Genomic DNA, 19,246 nt, shown 5'->3' on the forward strand with positions numbered 1-19,246 from the left:
AAAATGATCAAAGGTCTGGAGAACAAGCCCTATGAGGAGCGGCTTAAAGAGCTGGGCATGTTTAGTCTGCAGAAGAGAAGGCTGAGAGGAGACATGTTGAGGGACTTGGATAAATATGTGAAGGAAAGTCATAGAGAGGAGGGAGCAGGCCTGTTTTCTGCTGCCCTGGAGACTAGGACACAGTACAATAGCTTCAAACTACAGGAAAGGAGATTCCACCTGAACATTAGAAAGAACTTCCTGACTATGAGAGCTGTTCAGCAGTGGAACTCTCTGGCCTTGAGTGTGGTGGAGGCTCCTTCTTTGGAGGCATTAAAGCAGAGGCTGGATGGCCATCTGTCGGGGGTGCTTTGAATGCAATTTTCCTGCTTCTTGGTAGGGGGTTGGACTGGATGGCCCATGAGGTCTCCTCCAACTCAATGATTCTATTAAACTTGAGTGATTCTGTAGTGTAAATCCCAAGAGAGTTATTTGTGTTTTGGTTTGGTGCATGATGGGTTAGCTTCCGAGCCTTTGGAATACACTATCTGGGAGTCTGATGGAGTCTTTTTCTCTGAAGGGCTGGGTGGCCATCTATTGGGAGGGCTTTGATTGTGCCTTCCTGCATGACAAAATGGGGTTGAACAGGATGACCGTTGGGTCTATCTATTATTTCAACACACACACACATACACACAAACCCAAAACAAAGCTATGTCCAACACTTTGAACTCACTGGAGGAATATAAAAGCAAAATACGACCCCAATACTTTGTACTTTGGGATATTGGCCGAAGACCTTGCCTCTCACCTGATGGTGATTTAGTGCGTTCAGTGCTCGGATCTCCAAGACGTTGAAAGAGCATTCAACCTGCAGAGGAGAGAGAAGAGAGAGTCAAACACTTGCGGATAGGGTTGCCAAATGGAAAACCAAAAAGGGCTCCTGTGCCTTTAAGGGTTGTCCAGAAAGGGGAATGAATAATCAATATTGTACAATCAATGCACTTTGGCATGCTATGATGGCTCAATGCTATGGAATCATGAGAGTTTTAGTCCTACCACCTTTGCCAAAAAGGACTGATGCCACACCACTCTACAGCCGCAAGGATTTCATTGCATTGAGCCATAGCAGCTAAAGTGGTGTCAAACTGCATTAATTCTATAGTGCGGATGCACCATCACCCATTTTTACTAAGGGCCATATCAGCTTTATGGTTGCCACCAGCCTTATGGAGAATCCATGGATATAGAGCAGGCATGGGCAAACTTTGGCCCTCCGGGTGTTTTGGACTTCAACTCCCACAATTCCTAACAACAACAACAACAACAAGAACTTTATTTGTACCTGACCACCATCTCCCCAAGGGAACTCGGGGCGGCTTACATGAGGCCAAGCCCAACAATCCAATACATCAATATATAACAAAACGCAACATAAATATAAATATAAAGAAATTAAATACAATACCAATTCCTAACAGCCTCAGGCCCTTTCCTTTCCCCCCTCAACTGCTTAAGCTTAAGGGCCTCAGTGTGTTAGTAGGCCTCAGTATGAGTAGGCCTGTGTTAGTTCACCTCAGTGTGAGAGAGGCATCAGTCTGAGAGAACCCTCAGCGTGAGAAGGCCTCAGTGGGTAAAAGGCCTCAGTGTGAGAGAGGCATAAGTCTGAGAGAACACTTAGTGTGAGAATGCCTCAGTGGATAAAAGGCCTCAGTGTGAGAGAGGCATCAGTCTGAGAGAACCCTCAGTGTGAGAAGGCCTCAGTGAGTAAAAGTCCTCAGTGTGAGAGAGGCATCAGTCTGAGAGAACCCTCAGTGTGAGAAGGCCTCAGTGAGTAAAAGTCCTCAGTGTGAGAGAGGCATCAGTCTGAGAGAACCCTCAGCGTGAGAAGGCTTCAGTGGGTAAAAGGCCTCAGTGTGAGAGAGGCATAAGTCTGAGAGAACCCTCAGTGTGAGAATGCCTCAGTGGATAAAAGGCCTCAGTGTGAGAGAGGCATCAGTCTGAGAGAACCCTCAGTGTGAGAAGGCCTCAGTGGATAAAAGACCTCAGTGTGAGAGAGGCATCAGTCTGAGAGAACCCTCAGTGTGAGAAGGCCTCAGTGGATAAAAGACCTCCGTGTGAGAGAGGCATCAGTCTGAGAGAACCCTCAGTGTGAGAATGCCTCAGTGGATAAAAGGCCTCAGTGTGAGAGAGGAATCAGTCTGAGAGAACCCTCAGTGTGAGAAGGCCTCAGTGGGTAAAAGGCCTCAGTGTGAGAGAGGCATCAGTCTGAGAGAACCCTCAGTGTGAGAAGGCCTCAGTGGGTAAAAGGCCTCAGTGTGAGAGAAGCATCAGTCTGAGAGAACCCTCAGTGTGAGAAGGCCTCAGTGGGTAAAAGGCCTCAGTGTGAGAGAGGAATCAGTCTGATAGAACCCTCAGTGTGAGAATGCCTCAGTGGATAAAAGGCCTCAGTGTGAGAGAGGAATCAGTCTGATAGAACCCTCAGTGTGAGAATGCCTCAGTGGGTAAAAGGCCTCAGTGTGAGAGAGGAATCAAGTCTGAGAGAACCCTCAGTGTGAGAATGCCTCAGTGGATAAAAGGCCTCAGTGTGAGAGAGGAATCAGTCTGAGAGAACCCTCAGTGTGAGAAGGCCTCAGTGGGTAAAAGGCCTCAGTGTGAGAGAGGAATCAGTCTGAGAGAACCCTCAGTGTGAGAATGCCTCAGTGGATAAAAGGCCTCAGTGTGAGAGAGGAATCAGTCTGAGAGAACCCTCAGTGTGAGAATGCCTCAGTGGATAAAAGGCCTCAGTGTGAGAGAGGCATCAGTCTGAGAGAACCCTCAGTGTGAGAATGCCTCAGTGGATAAAAGGCCTCAGTGTGAGAGGCATCAGTCTGAGAGAACCCTCAGTGTGAGAATGCCTCAGTGGATAAAAGGCCTCAGTGTGAGAGAGGCATCAGTCTGAGAGAACCCTCAGTGTGAGAATGCCTCAGTGGATAAAAGGCCTCAGTGTGAGAGAGGCATCAGTCTGAGAGAACCCTCAGTGTGAGAATGCCTCAGTGGATAAAAGGCCTCAGTGTGAGAGAGGCATCAGTCTGAGAGAACCCTCAGTGTGAGAATGCCTCAGTGGGTAAAAGGCCTCAGTGTGAGAGAGGAATCAGTCTGAGAGAACCCTCAGTGTGAGAAGGCCTCAGTGGGTAAAAGGCCTCAGTGTGAGAGAGGCATCAGTCTGAGAGAACCCTCAGTGTGAGAAGACCTCAGTGCGTAAAAGGCCTCAGTGTGAGAGAGACATCAGTCTGAGAGAACCCTCAGTGTGAGAAGGCCTCAGTTGATAAAAGGCCTCAGTGTGAGAGAGGCATCAGTCTGAGAGAACCCTCAGTGTGAGAAGGCCTCAGTGGATAAAAGGCCTCAGTGTGAGAGAGGCATCAGTCTGAGAGAACCCTAAGTATGAGAAGACCTCAGTGGGTAAAAGGCTTCAGTGTGAGGTAGACCTCAGTGTTAGTAGGCCTTGGTGTAAGTAAGTCTAGTGTGAGAAGCTTAAGCAGCCGAGGGGGGAAAGGAAGGGACATGAGACTGTTAGGAATGGTGGGAGTTGAAGTCCAAAACACCCGCAGGGCTGAAGTTTGCCATGCCTGATCTAGAAGACCAACTATCTTATTTTTTACAAGATGGTCCACAGGTGTTATTAAATTACTTTTGATTATCCACCATGTGGATTGGGGATAACGGCAACCTATTTGGCTGGTAAAAGCAATGATTTCCATACCCTTTGGCACATCCCACTGCTCCTTCCTTCCTTCCTTCATTTCACTCACCTTGGCCGGCACTTTAAGGGCAAAGAGATATATTCTCCAGGTGGTAAGAACCTGTTGGAAAATACCAAAGAAATGAAGAAGGTGAAGAAAACAGAAAGGAAAAGATGTGGATACTTGCTCCTCCAAGGGTGCATGAAGCATTCATAGTAAAGGTAAAGGTTTTCCCCTGACATTAAGTCCAGTCGTGTCCAAGTCTGGGAGTTGGTGCTCATTGATCTACTCACATTTGCATTTTTTTCGAACTGCTAGGTTGGCAGAAGCTGGGGCTGACAGCGGGAGCTCACACTGCTCCTCGGATTCGAACCTGCGACCTTTCGCTCAACAAGTTTAGCAGCTCAGCTCAACCTTATTCTTTAGTGATCATCTGTGTGTCATATCTTTTCTCTAGCAAGACAGTGTTTGGATTGGTCAAGACGTGAACTACGTGTGATTTTCATTCCGCCACAGGATCTATGTATGATCTATCTATCTATCTATCCATCCATCCATCCATCCATCCATCCATCCTTCCATCCATCCATCCATCTATCTATCTATCTATCTATCTATCTCCTTATCTTTCTATCTATGAAATTACATGAACTTTTGGAGATGGGAAGTCACAAAATGATAGTGGCTTGTATACAGTTGTAATTCACATTCCTCTTATTTATGCAAGAAAATGGGAGTTATGATCCATGATCCAGGTGGAGGGGCTGCTATGAAGAGCAGCCAATGATTGATTTTAAATTATTCATATCTCTTTCCTGCTTCCGCTTTAGCCCCTCATTAGCCCCTCATGTAATAATCATGCCGAGCTCTCCTGAGAAAGGCACAACGAGGGGGAAATGGATGCGGAAAACCTTTACCGGGAAGCCCACGAGAATCCCATTGGAAGATGCACATCACCACCAAGCAAGTCTGACATTAGGAAGGGAAGTCGTTTGGGAACAGCATGGAAAAGTGGATTTGGGGGATTGTAGGTCCCACTATCCCCCAATACTTGGTAGTCGTCCCCCCAGCCCCCTCCCCAAAGAAAGGAATGGAAAAGGGAAGAAAAGGGAGGGAGGGAGGGGAAGGGGAGAAAGGAAAAGAAGTAGGGGGGAAGAAGGGAGAGAGGAAGGGAAGAAGGAAGGGGAAGTGGGAGGGAAAGAAAGAAAGGAATGAAAGGAAGGAAGGAATGGTGGAGGGAAAGGAAAGGAAAGGAAAGGAAGGAAAAGAAGGAAGAAAAGAAGGAAGGAAGGGAAGAGAAAGGAAGGAAGGCGAGAAGAAGGGAAAAAAGGAAGAAAAGGAGGGAAGGAAGAGAGTGAGGCAAGACAGGAGGGAGGGAAAGGAAGAAACAAAAGGAAGGAAAGAATGTGGAAGGGAAGGGGAAGGAAGGAAGGAAAAGAAGGAAGAAAATAAAAGATGGAAGGAAGGAAAGAGAAAGAAGGGAAGGGAAGAAGGGAAGAAGGGAGGAAAAAGGATGAAAAGGAGGGAGGGAAGGAAGGAATGAAGGGAAGAAGAAAGGGGAAATGGAAGAAACAAAAGGAAGGGAGGGATCAGGAAGGGAAGGGAAGGAAGGAGGGAAGGAAAAGAAGGAAGAAAAGAAAAGAAGGAAGGAAGGAGAAAGAAAGGAAGGGAAGAAAGGAAGGGAAGAAGGAAAGAAGGGAGGGGGAAAAGGAAGAAAAGGAAGAAGGGGTGGGGGGAGGGAAAAGAGAGAAGGAAACTTTCCCAAACTCCCTGGGCATATATCTAAACAACGCGATAGACTTTTTAGACCCTTCCACACAGCCATATAACCCAGAAGATCAAGACAGAAAATCCCATGATATCTGCTTTGAACTAGGTTATCCGAGTCCTCACTGCCATATATTCCAGTTCAAAGCAGATAACGTGAAATTTTACTCAGTTGTGTCGAAGGGGGTCTGAATAGTATGCAACCACCAAATGGGCACCCCCCCCCCCTCCAAAAAAACCCACCATAATGGGATAAAAATGCACCAATAGCCTTTTGTATGAAACTACAGTGAAGGATGATATTTTGGGTGCATCTACACTGTGGAATGAGTGCAGGTTGACACCTCTTTAACAGCCATGGATCAATGCTATCAGATCCTGGGAGTTGTAGCTAGGTGAGTCACCAGCACCTTTTAGCAGAGAAGGCTAAAAACCTTGCAAAACTCCAATCCCCATGACTCCATAACATTGAGCCATGGCAGTTGATGCCAAACTGCATTCATTCTGCAGTGTAGATGCACCCTTATTCGAAGCAGGGGCTGAAACAATAGGATGCGACTATGGAAGCCAGGCTGGGTTAATTTTGGGAATGGAGGGTTGGCACGATTGGGTTGTATTGTGACAGCCTTCAATTTCCTTGGAGGAGCAGTGGGCAGGCAAATGATTCGGAGATGTACGGAACAGAGGCAGAGAGAGATTTAGAAACTGGTGTGGGTGGAAGAGAAGGGCTTGGAAACTGGGGCAAGCTGGGAGGAGATCAGGGTTGATCCCGGGGTGGGAAAGTCAAGTTTAGGGGATTGGATTGAGAATCAGAAGCCCTTTTGCAAGGCTTCCCTGGGTCTGTTCAAGCGATTTGCAATGAAGGCTGTGGCATTAACACAGGAATAGGAAAATACGAAAGACTGCTCAAACTTCCGTACAGTAGCCCTTATTTCTCATGCCAGTAAGGTAATGCTCAAGATCCTGCAAGGAAGACTCCAGCAATACATGGAGCGAGAGTTGCCAGACGTTCAAGCTGGGTTCAGAAAAGGCAGAGGAACAAGAGACCAGATTGCCAATATCCCGATGCTGGATAATGGAGAAAGGCAGGGAGTTTCAGAAAAAAATCTATTTCTGCTTCATTGACTATTCTAAAGCCTTTGACTGTGTGGATCATAATAAATTGCGGCAAGTTCTTGGTGGGATGGGCATCCCAAGCCCCCTTCCCTCTCTCCTGAGGAATCTGTACCAGGACCAAGTGGCAACAGTCAGAAACTGACCACAGAACAACAGGCTGGTTCAAGATTGGGAAAGGTGTCCGGCAAGGCTGCATCCTCTCACCCAACCTTTTTAACTTGTATGCAGAACACATCATGCGATGTGCGGGGCTTGATGAATGCAAAGCTGGGGTGAAAATTGCTGGAAGAAACATTAAGAACCTCAGATATGCAGATGACACCACTCTGATGACCGAAAGCGAGGAGGAGCTGAGGAGCCTTCTAATCAAGGTGAAAGAAGAAAGCGCAAAAGCCGGGTTGCAGCTAAACATCAAAAAAACCAAGATTATGGCAACAAGAATGATTGACAACTGGGAAACAGAGGGAGAAAACGTGGAGGCCGTAACAGACTTTGTATTTCTAGGCGCAAAGATGACTGCAGATGCAGACTGTGGCCAGGAAATCAGAAGACGCTTCCTTCTTGGGAGGAGAGCAATGTCCAGTCTCAATAAAATTGTAAAGAGTAGAGACATCACACTGGCAACAAAGATCCGCCTAGTCAAAGCCATGGTATTCCCTGTAGTAACCTACGGATGTGAGAGCTGGACCTTAGGGAAGGCTGAGCGAAGGAAGAGAGATGCTTTTCAGCTGTGGTGTTGGAGGAAAGTGCTGAGAGTGCCTTGGACTGCGAGAAGATCCAACCAGTCCATCCTCCAGGAAAGAAAGCCCGACTGCTAATTGGAGGGAAGGATACCAGAGACAAAGTTGAAGTCCTTTGGCCACATCATGAGGAGACAGCAAAGCCTGGAGAAGACAATGATGCTGGGGAAAGTGGAAGGCAAAAGGAAGAGGGGCCGACCAAGGGCAAGATGGATGGATGGCATCCTTGAAGTGACTGGACTGACCTTGAAGGAGCTGAGGGTGGTGACGGCCGACAGGGAGCTCTGGCGTGGGCTGGTCCATGAGGTCACGAAGAGTCGGAGACGACTGAACGAATGAACAACAACAACAAGAACTATGAGGAGAGACAGGTAACAAATAATGATGATGATGATGATGATAATGATAATGATAATGATAATAATGTAAACCAGAGCTGACAGCTGGCACCACAAAGCATTGCATGGGCAGTTACTTGACAAAATTGAAGAAAAGGTTGACAAGGAGAAGACCTGGTTATGGCTCATGAGGAAGAACGTCCTGACTGTGAGAGCCGTTCAGCAGTGGAACTCTCTGCCCCGGAGTGTGGTGGAGGCTCCTTCTTTGGAAGCTTTTAAACAGAGACTGGATGGCCATCTGTCAGGGGTGATTTGAATGCAATATTCCTGCTTCTTGGCAGGGAGTTGGACTGGATGGCCCATGAGGTCTCTTCCAACTCTTTGATTCTATGATTCTATGATTCACGAATGGAATCCTGAAGAAGGTAACAGAAGGCCTGATTCTTGCAGCCCAAGAGCAAGCCATTAGGACAAATATCACTGAGGCCAGGTTTGAAAAATTAACTGATGACCCAAAATGCAGACTGTGCAAAGAAGCTGATGAAACCATTGATCATCCCCTCAGCTGCTGCAAGAAAATCACACAGATGGATTACAAACAGAGGCATAACTCTGTGGCCCATATGATTCATTGGAACTTATGTCACAAGTAACACCTGTCGGTAGTAAAGAACTGGTAAAGGGATCATAAACCTGCAAAGGTAGGGAAAATGAACACGCAAAAATACTGTGGGATTTCGAATCCAGACTGACAAAGTTTTGGAATACAATACATGAAACATCATGATTGTGGAAAAGAAAGAAGTTTGGATTATTGATGTCGCCATACCAGGTGACAGTCACATTGAGGAAAAACAACAGGAAAAACTCAGCCGTTATCAGGACCTCAAAATCGAACTGCAAAGGCTCTGGCATAAACCAGTACAGGTGGTCCCAGTGGTCATTGGTGCACTGGGTACTGTGCCAAAAGATCTCAGCTGGCATTTGGAAACAATAAACATGGACAAAATCATGATCTGTCAACTGCAAAAGACCACCTAATTTGGATCTGTGTGTATCATTCGAAAATACATCACACAGTCCTAGACACTTGGGAAGTGTATTGTCGAAGGTTTTCACGGCCAGAATCACTCGGTTGTTGTAGGTTTTTCAGTTCTAGAACATGGCCATATAGCCCGAAAAACTTACAACAACGCAGCTTGGGAAGTGTTCGACTTGTGATTTTGTGGTACGAAATCCAGCATATGTGTTTTTGTGTCAGTAAAATGATGATAATGATGATGATGATGATGATGATGATGATGATGATGGTTCCCAGGAACCTCCTTACCAGCACCCTGTCTTCATTTTTCTTCGGCTTGGTTTCTAGTTTCACCCTCACCAGGAGATGGATCGGAGGTCGGTTCAAAATCTTCCGGATGCTGTCTGTAAAGAAGGGTTAGAAGGTTAGAAATAAGGAGAAATGAGGAAATGGTTGAATTGAGAACACCATAAATGTTGGATAAGCTTCCAGGAAAAAAAAGTAGGTCTGACACTGAGTCCACGCGCTGTAGAATTAATGCAATTTGACATCAGCTCAACTGCTGTGGCCAAGTGCTACGAGGTGTCTCCATATCAGGCCTGGGCAAACCCAGGCCCAGGGGCTGGATGCGACCCCTTGAACTCTTTTCTCAGGCCTTCCTCTTGCTCACCATCCTATTCTTCCTTCCTTCTCTCTTTCCTTCCTCCTTCCCTTCCTCTTTCTCCTTCCCTTCCACCCTTTTGTCCTTCTTTCCTTCTCTCTTTCCTTCTTCCTTCCCTCCCTTCTTCCTTTCCACTCTTCCACCCTTCCCTGCCTTGTTTTCCTGTCTTCTCTTTCCTTCCACTTTACCTCCCTCACTTCCCTCCCTTTCTTCTTCCATCCTTCTCTTTCTCCCTTTCTCCTTCCTTCCCCTTTGTCTTTCTTCTCTCTTCTCTTTATCCACCCCTTCCTTCCTTCCTTCTCCTCAACCCTTCCTTCCTCCCTTTTCTTTGTCCTTCCTCCTTTTTCTTTGTCCTTCCTCCTTCCTTCCTTCCTTTCCTTCCATCCTTCCCCCGTTTCATCCTTCCTTCCTTCCCTTCTGTCTTTCCTTCCCTCTTTTCTCCCTCCTTCTCCCTCTCCCTCTTTCTCCTTCCATCCTTCCCTTCCTCCCTTTCGTCCTCCCTCCTTCCTTTCCTTTCTTTTCCTTTCCTTTTGTCTAACTTCTATCTTTCCTTCATCCTTCACTTCCTTCCATCCTTCTCTTCATCCCTTCCTTCCTTCTCTTTTTCCTTCCCCCTTCTTTTCCTTCCTTCCTTCCTTCCTTCCTTCCCATCCATCCATCCATCCATCCCTTTTGTCTTTCCTTCCCTCTTTTCTCCCTCCTTCCCTCTTTTTCTCCCTCCTTCCCTCTCTCCCTCTTTCTCCTTCCTTCCTTCCTTCCTTCCTTCCTTCCATCCATCCATCCATACATCCATCCTTTCCTTCCTTCCTTCCTTCCTTCCTTCCTTCCTTCCTTCCTTCCTTCCTTCCCTCTTTCTTCCCTCCTTCCTTTACTTCCTTCCATCACCGGGCAGCAAGACTTCCTAGCAGGGAGTGCTAGCATGTGGCCCCCAAGTTAGACAGTTTGCCCATTCTTGATCAAACTGTAGAATTGATAAAGTTTGGTACTACTTTTAACTGCTGTGGTTCAATGTTATGGAATCATTGGATGTGTAGTTTTACAAGGTCTTTATCATTTTCTACCAGTGAGTGCCTGCGCATCCCCAAACTACAACTCTCAGGATTCCATAGCATTAGGAATCCGCAGTAGCACAACAGGTTAAACCACTAACTGCAGAAAATTTTGCTAAGGTTGGCAGTTCAAAGCCGTGATTCAGGGCAAGCTGTTACTGTCAGCCAACTGCCAACATAGCAGTTCAAAAACATGTAATGTGAGTAGATCAATAGGTACCGCCTTAGTGGGAAGGTAAAAGGCGCCCATGCAGTCATGCCAACAACATAATCAGCAGGGTGATCGGCCTGTCATTGAACATCGGGAAAATGTTGACCATTTCCACTCCCTTGGCAGCCACCTCTCCACAAAAGTCAACATTGACACTGAAATACAACACCGCCTGAGCTCTGCGATTGCAGCATTTTTCCGAATGAAGCAAGAGAGTGTTTGAGGACCGGGACATCCGCAGGAATACCAAGGTGCATGTTTATAGAGGTATTGTCCTCCCAACCCTGCTATATGCCTGTGAGACGTGGACTGTCTACAGACGTCACATGCAACTCCTGGAACGATTCCATCAGCGCTGCCTCTGAAAAATCCTGCAAATCTCTTGGGAAGACAAGCGGACAAATATCAGCGTGCTGGAAGAAGCAAAGACCGCCAGCACTGAAGCGATGGTCCCCCGCCATCAGCTCCGCTGGACCGGCTACGTTGTCCGAATGCCCGACCACCATCTCCCAAAACAGTCTACTCTGAACTCAAGAATGGGAAAAAGAATGCTGGAGGACACAAAAAGATATTTACAGATGGGGTCAAAGTCAACCTTAAAAACTGAGGCATAGACACCGAGAACTGGGAAGTCCTGGCCTTTGAGTGCTCTAGCTGGAGGTCAGCTGTGACCAGCAGTGCTGTAGAATTTGAAGAGGCATAAATGGAGGTTGAAAGAGAGAAACGTGCCAAGAGGAAGGTAGGTCAAGCCAACCCAGACTAGGACCGTCTTCCACCTGGAAACCAATGCCCTCACTGCAGGAGAACATGCAGGTCAAGAATTAGGCTCCACAGTCACCTACGGACCTACCGCCAGGACACCGAACTTGGAAGACAATCTTACTTGGTCAACGAGGGATCGCCTAACTTAACTACGGACAACAGGCTCCTTGGAATTGAAATAGTGCAAGAGCACCTCCCCATGGCTAGAGTCGAGCATTGCAGGAGATGGAAAGGGAAACCTTTGCCTTTGTTTGTGTATTGAATGTCATTGTTCACTGTATAAAAGGCATTGAATGTTTGCCTATATGTGTGTATATTGTAATCTACTCTGAAAATGAACAAAATCTGGCTACCAGTTTTAAAAAACGCTAAAATTACAACAGCACAACAACAGAGAGGAAGCAGGCAGGGACATCTAATCACCTCTCAACAAAAGTTTGCTCCAGGCACAGTCAGCCCATTGTATGTTAATCAAGGTGGTCAACAGAAACATTCACACCTAGCTCCAGCAGACAAGAGTCCTTTCTCCCACCCTGGTCATTCCACAGATATATAAACCCTTTTTCCTAGTTCCAACAGACCTTACTACCTCTGAGGATGCTTGCCATAGATGCAGGCGAAACGTCAGGAGAGAATGCCTCTGGACCATGGCCATACAGCCCGAAAAAACCTACAACAACCCAGTGATTCTGGCCATACAAGCTTTCGAGAATACTCTGAGTCTCCTCGGGTAAATAAGCAGAATATAAATAAAGTGTATTACCATTATTATTATTATTATTATTATTATTATTATTATTATTACTATTGAGCTACGGTAATTAAAACAGGGTCAAACTGAATTAATTCTAAAGTGTAGATGCACCCAGTGACCGGTTGTGGGAACTCCCCTATGAAACCCACCTCCAGATATACACAAAGGTAAATAGATCCATTTTTCTGGTTTTATAGGTAACTCTTTCGGAGCCAGCCAAGCGAGAGTGTGTGGGTTTAGAAGAAGTTAGTGCTTGGTTTGCTTCCCTTTGCAACGCCGGAGGGTAAACTGAGGCCGCAGGTCTCCTCTGCCTGGTGTGTGCAGGAAGATGAAGTATTGGAGGTGACAAGTGCGGGCGAGGAGATAGATCGGTCCTGACAGCCAAACCAGGGTGAACTGGCTTCCTTGGAGGAAGGAAAAGACGCTTCAAACTTTCCCCAAGGTTCACATCCCCACATGCCCCCTTGAGCTGCCCTTGGGGGCATCTACACTGGAGAACGAATGCGGTTCTGTACCACTTTAACTGCCATGGTTCAGTGCTATGGATTCCTGGGAGATGCAGTTTGGTAAAGCACCAGATCTATTAGGCAGAGAAGGCAAAAGACCTTTTAAAACAGGCATGGGCAAACTTCGGCCCTCCGGGTGTTTTGGACTTCAACTCCCACAATTCCTAACAGCCGGTAGGCTGTTAGGAATTGTGGGAGTTGAAGTCCAAAACACCCGGAGGGCCGAAGTTTGCCCATACCTGCTTTAAAGCTACAACTTCTACAACAAACCATCTGGGACATCTAATCACCTCTCAACAAAAGATTCCTCCAGGCACTGCCAGGCCATCAAATGCTAATCAAGGTGGTCAGTTGAAACATTCACACCTAGCTCCAGCAGACAAGAGTCCTTTGTCCCACCCTGGTCATTCTACAGATATATAAACCCTTTTTCCTAGTTCCAACAGACCTCACTACCTCTGAGGCTGCTTGCCATAGATGCAGGCGAAACGTCAGGAGAGAATGCCTCTAGAACATGGCCATATAGCCCGAAAAAACCTACAACAACCCAACTTCTATATTATTGCACCATGGTTGTTAAAGTGGTATCAAACCACATTAAATTCTGCCGTGTAGATGCATCAAACAGCTAGTGGGAATGCAACCAGCAACGCTCGCCTCTTCAAGTTGGAAAAAGCAGGGCAAGATTTATATTGTTTTCAAAATGCCAACAGTTGAGTTTTGGAAAAGGTTAACTGAATAGCAACAACATTAATCTGATTGACGGATTAATGCGTAACGAGTCTGTCACCTGCTTACAGCAATGCTCGCATGCATTTAATCAGCTCCTGGGTGTATATCTACACCGTAAAATTAATGCAGTTTGATGCCACTTTAATTGCTAGGTATAGGATTTGTAGCTTGACAAGGTCTTTGGCATTCTCTTTGAAAGAGTGCTGGTGCCTCACCGAACTACAACTCCCATGATCCCATAGCATCGACCTATGGTGGTTAAAGTGTGATCAAGCTGCATTAATTCCACAATGTAGATGCACTCCACACCTTTATTGATTAAGACAGATACTATGTTGATTTAGCCCACTGCCACGTAGTGCAGTTTGAAACTTAATTATATGGTCAGCATAGACTCAAATAATGCAGTTTAATTGCATTGAACTGCATTATATGAGTCTACATCAAGCATGGGCAAACTTGGGCCCTCCAGGTGTTTTGGACTACAACTCCCACAATTCCAAATAATGGACATTGCAGTCCAAAACACCTGGAGGGACCAAGTTTGCCCATTCCTGCTCCAAAGGCTTTTGCCCCTTTACTTTGGTCCATCTACACTGTACAATTAATGCAGTTTGACGTGACTTTAACTGCCACGGCTCAATGCTATCTCTCCAACAGGAATTATGGGAGTTGCAGTCCAAAACATCTGGAGAGCTTAGGTTTGCCCATGCCTGCTCCAAAGGCTTTCACCCCCTATCTTGGGTCCATCTACACTGTAGAATTAATACAGTTTGGTGCCACTTTAACTGGCTCAATGCTATCTCTCCATCTTGTTAGGAATTGTGGGAGTTGCAGTCCAAAACACCTGGAGGACGCAAGTATGCCCAGGCCTGCTCCAAAGGCTTTCGCTCCCTATCTTGGGTGCATCTACACTGTAGAATTAATACAGTTTGATGCCACTTTAACTGGCTCAATGCTATCTCTCCATCTTGTTAGGAATTGTGGGAGTTGCAGTCCAAAACACCTGGAGGACGCAAGTATGCCCAGGCCTGCTCCAAAGGCTTTCGCTCCCTATCTTGGGTGCATCTACACTGTAGAATTAATGCAGTTTGATATCACTTTAACTGGATCAATGCTATCTCTCCATCTTGTTAGGAATTGTGGGAGTTGCAGTCCAAAACACCTGGAGGGCCCAAGTTTGCCCATGCCTGCTACAAAACCTTTCGCTCCCTATTTTGGGTCCATCTACACTGTAGAATTAATGCAGTTTGATGCCACTTTAACTGGCTCAATGCTATCTCTCCGTCTTGATAGGAATTGTGGGAGTTGCAGTCCAAAACACCTGGAGGGCCCAAGTTTGCCCAGGCCCGGCCTACACACACTGACCATATAATGCATTCTCAAACTGGGTTGTATGGCAGTGTAGTTGAGGCTGCGGTTAGGGTTTCTTTCATAAGGATTGTGCAAAAAAGGAAGTTGGGATTTGCATATGAGTGAAACGAGGCTTCTAAAAATACAAAAAGCCATTTCCCTTTGATGATGCAGAGAGACACTGGGAAGAGGACCGGCTCTATCTATCCAGGGCTTTTGCAGCCTGAATAATTAACAGTTCCAGGATTTAAAATAAAACCTCACTGCAGCAAATCAAAAGCAGAACCAATTGATCTGCTAACGGCGGGGGCAACGGGAGCGGATCTCTCTGGGACCCAAAAAATGACAAAACGCAGAACTTAGAGCAGCATTTCTCAACCTGGGTGTAGGGGTCGCGAGGGGGTGTCAGAGGGGTCGCCAAAGACCATTAGAAAGCACAGTATTTTCTGTTGGCCATGGAGGTTCTGTGTGGGAAGTTTGGCCCAATTCTATTGGTGGGGTTCAGAATGCTCTTTGGTTGTAGGTGAACTATATATCCCAGCAACTACAACTCCCAAATGTCAAGGTCTGTTTTCCCCAAACTCCACCAGTGTTCACATTTGGGTATATTGAGTATTCGTGCCAAGTTTGGTCCAGATCCATCATTGTTTGACTCCACAGCGCTCTCTGGATGTAGATGAACTACAACTCCAAAACTCAAGGTCCATGCTCACCGAACCCTTCCAGTATTTTCTGTTGATCATGGGAGTTCTGTGTGCCAAGTTTGGTCCAATTCCATTGTTGGTGGAGTTCAGAATGCTCTTTGCTTGTAGGTGAACTATCAGTCCCCGCAACTATAACTCCCAAATGTCAAGATCTATTTTCCCCTAAACTCCGCCAGTGTTCACATTTGGGCATATTGAGGATTTGTGCCAAGTTGGGTCCAGATCCATCATTGTTTGAGTCCACAGTGCTCTCTGGATGAAGGTAAACTATAACTCCCAAACTCAAGGTCAAGGCCCACCAAACCCTTCCAGTATTTTCTGTTAGTCATGGGAGTTCTCTGTGCCAAGACTGGTTCAATTCCATCATTGGTGGAGTTCAGAATGCTCTTTGCTTTTAGGTTAACTATCAGTTCCAGCAACTACAACTCTCAAATGTCAAGGTCTATTTCCCCAGACTCCACCAGTGTTCACTTTTGGGCATATTGAGTTTTGTACCAAGCTTGGTCCAGATCCATCATGGTTTGAGTCCACAGCGCTCTTTGGATGTAGGTGAACTACAACTCCAAAACTCAAGGTCCATGCTCACTAAACCCTTCCAGTATTGGGTTGCTGTAAGTTTTTCAGGCTGTCTGTCCATGCTCTAGAAGCATTCTCTCCTGACGTTTCGCCTGCATCTATGGCAAGCATGCTCAGAGGTTGGACAATTCATAGCAATTTGTTGTCGAAGGCTTTCATGACTGGAATCACTGGATTGTTGTAGGTTTTTTGGGCTATATGGCCATTGAAATCCACAAGCATGTGGACAATTTCAACAGAAAGGAAGAAACCATGAAAATGAACAACCTCCCACCCTGGACATTCCACAGATATATAAACCCAGATTTCCTAGTTGCCAACAGACCTCACAGCTTCTGAGGATGCCTGCCATAGATGCAGGTGAAATGTCAGGAGAGAATGCTTCTAGAACATGGCCATACAGCCCGAAAAACCTACAACAACCTCATAGCAATTTGTTTCCTCGCCGACTGTTAGGAATTGTGGAAGTCCAAAACACCTGGAGGGCCAAAGTTTGCCCATGCCTGGTATAGATGCATCTATAATGGTTTGATAACTATTCTAGGAACCACTTTGCCATGACTGATCCCAAGCAAGTCACATACGAGAAGCTCGGCTTGTCATTGAACATCAAGAAAACCAAAGTGGTCTTCCAGCAGTCACCAGCCCATCCCTCTCCAATGCCAGAAATACAGCTTAATGGTGTCACATTAGAAAATGTTGGCCATTTCCGCTACCTTGGCAGCCACCTCTGTACAAAAGTCAACATTGACACTGAACTACAACACCACCTGAGCTCTGCAAGTGCAGCATTTTTCCGAATGAAGCTGAGAGTGTTTGAGGAAAATGCTTGGTAAAGTAGAAAGCAGTAGGAAAAGAGGAAGAGTGAATGACAACCAAGAAAGCCACAGCCTGAGTGTGCAAGACCTGAGTGGCATGACTTGGTGGCCTTTCGTTCATGGGGTCATCATGAATCAACATGGTGGTTTGAAGCAGAGAGTGTTTGAGGACCGGGACATCTGTGGGGATACCAAGGTGCTTGCTTATAAAGCTATTGTCCTCCCAACCCTGCTATACGCCTGCGAAACGTGGACTGTCTACAGACGTCACATGCAACTCCTGGAACGATTCCATCAGCGCTGCCTCTGAAAAATCCTGCAAATCTCTTGGGGAGACAAGCGGACAAATGTCAGTGTGGTAGAAGAAGCAAAGACCACCAGCATTGAAGCGATGGTCCTCCGCCATCAACTCCGCTGGACCAGGCACGTTGTCCAGATGCCTGACCACCGTCTCCCAAAGCAGTTGCTTTACTCCAAACTTAAGAACAGAAAACTGAATGTTGGTGGACAGGAAGGTTGGCTCAAGGCCAACCCTAAAAACTCTGGCATAGACACTGAGAACTGGGAAGCCCTGGCCCTCTGAAAAATCCTGCAAATCTCTTGGGAAGACAAGCAGACAAATGTCCATGTGCTGGAAGAAGCAAAAACTACCAGCATTGAAGCGATGGTCCTCCACCATCAACTCCGCTGGATCAGCCACAATGTCCGGATGCCCAACTACCATCTCCCAAAGCAGTTGCTCTACTCCGAACTCAAGAACGGAAAACAGAATGTTGGTGGGCAGGAAAAGAGATTTAAAGATGGGCTCAAAGCCAACCTTAAAAACTCTGGCATAGACACTGAGAACTGGGAAGCCCCGGCCCTTGAGTGCTCCAGCTGGAGGTCAGCTGTGACCAGCATTGCTGTAGAATTTGAAGAGGCACGAATGGAGGGCAAAAGAGGGAAACGTGCCAAGAGGAAGGCGCGTCAAGCCAACCCAGACTGGGACCACCTTCTACCTGGAAACCAACGCCCTCACTGTGGGAGAAGATGTAGATCAAGGATAGGGCTCCACAGTCACCTATGGACCCACCGCCCGATCTTGGAAGATAATCCTACTCGGACAACGAGGGATCACCTAAGTAAGTAAGTACTCTCAGCCTCACAAAACTCTCTCCTAGGTCCGGAAAATCCTGCAAATCTCTTAGGAAGACAAGTGGACAAATGTCAACGTGCTGGAAGAAGCAAAGACCACCAGCATTGAAGCGATGGTCCTCCGCCACCAACTCCGCTGGACCGGCCACGTTGTCTGGATGCCCAACCACATGCAATGCTTTTCCTGGAATGAGGTCACTGCTAGAAGCTTATGGTGGTTTGTTTTTGAGATATATCCCTTGCTTGCCATATATTCAAGCGGAGGATAAATGAAGGGTCACAGCTTGGATCTACGGGAGCGTGGGTCATCTCCCAGACTATAAAAAATGGAGACTTTCTCTTTGGTCTCCTGCTCCCAGACGGATCTGACTCAACTCCCTTCTCCCCTTGTCAAGGAGGAGACATCATCGTGAGTCATCTCTGCCCATGCTGTCGATGCCTTTTTAGGCCATCTCAGCTTCCCATGGAGACCCATCGCCTGAATATTACAGATTACGAACCGCATCGAACGTTCAAAGTAGATTGCCGCAAAACCAATTCTCCACTTGGAGATACGGTCCAGGGAATCACGAATTAAAGCACGGTTCAGTCTCAACTGGGTCACGTAGCACATCATGTAAGGAAGGAAGAGGGACATTGCGAGCCACAAAATTTGCTTTGGGACACAAGGTGCCCACGCTAGCATTATTATGCTAAGGACAATTCGTAGCAATTTGTTGTCGAAGGCTTTCACAGCCGGAATCACTGGGTTGTTGTTGGTTTTTCGGGCTATATGGCCATTGAAATCCACAAACATGTGGACAATTTCAACAGAAAGGGGAAAAAAAACCATGTAAATGAACAAAATCTGGCTACCAGTATTAAAAAAACCTCTAAAATTATAACAGTAAATAAAGAACAACACTCAAACACAGGGGAACTCCAGACAAGAAACAATCAGGGACAGCTAATCACCTCTCAGCAAAGGATTCCCCCAGGCAGTAAGAAGCCACACTTTGAAAACTGCTAGGCCATTAAATGCTAATCAAGGTGGCCATTTGAAACATTCACACCTACCTCCAACAGATGAGTTCTTTCTCCCACCCTGAACTTTCCACAGATATATAAACCCTATTTTCCTAGTTGCCAACAGACCTCACAACCTCTGAGGATGCCTGCCATAGATGCAGGTGAAACATCAGGAGAGAATGCTTCTAGAAAATGGCCATACAGTCCGAAAAACTTGCAACAACCTCGTAGCAATTTGTTTCCTCACAAAGCAATCTAAGCAGCATTACCCAGAGGCATTTTGCTACTCAGGGGT

At 46.5% G+C, this 19,246-nt stretch overlaps 1 protein-coding gene across 5 annotated transcripts in view; it reads right to left on the reverse strand.

The window, feature by feature from the left end:
- The window catches only part of CARMIL3 (capping protein regulator and myosin 1 linker 3), a 101,394-nt gene that overhangs the window by 59,452 nt on the left and 22,696 nt on the right, over positions 1-19,246 (reverse strand). For all 5 annotated transcript variants that reach the window (XM_067469741.1, XM_060780000.2, XM_060779999.2 and 2 more), the window contains exons 2-4: positions 8,993-9,087; positions 3,771-3,821; positions 791-850 (exon numbers count right to left, since the gene is read on the reverse strand). In XM_067469741.1, the coding sequence (XP_067325842.1) occupies positions 791-850; positions 3,771-3,821; positions 8,993-9,087 (206 nt within the window). The remainder of the gene's footprint in view (positions 1-790; positions 851-3,770; positions 3,822-8,992; positions 9,088-19,246) is intronic.

Source organism: Anolis sagrei, chromosome 6, assembly GCF_037176765.1.
Source record: "Anolis sagrei isolate rAnoSag1 chromosome 6, rAnoSag1.mat, whole genome shotgun sequence".
Classification (NCBI taxonomy): Eukaryota; Metazoa; Chordata; class Lepidosauria; order Squamata; family Dactyloidae; genus Anolis; species Anolis sagrei.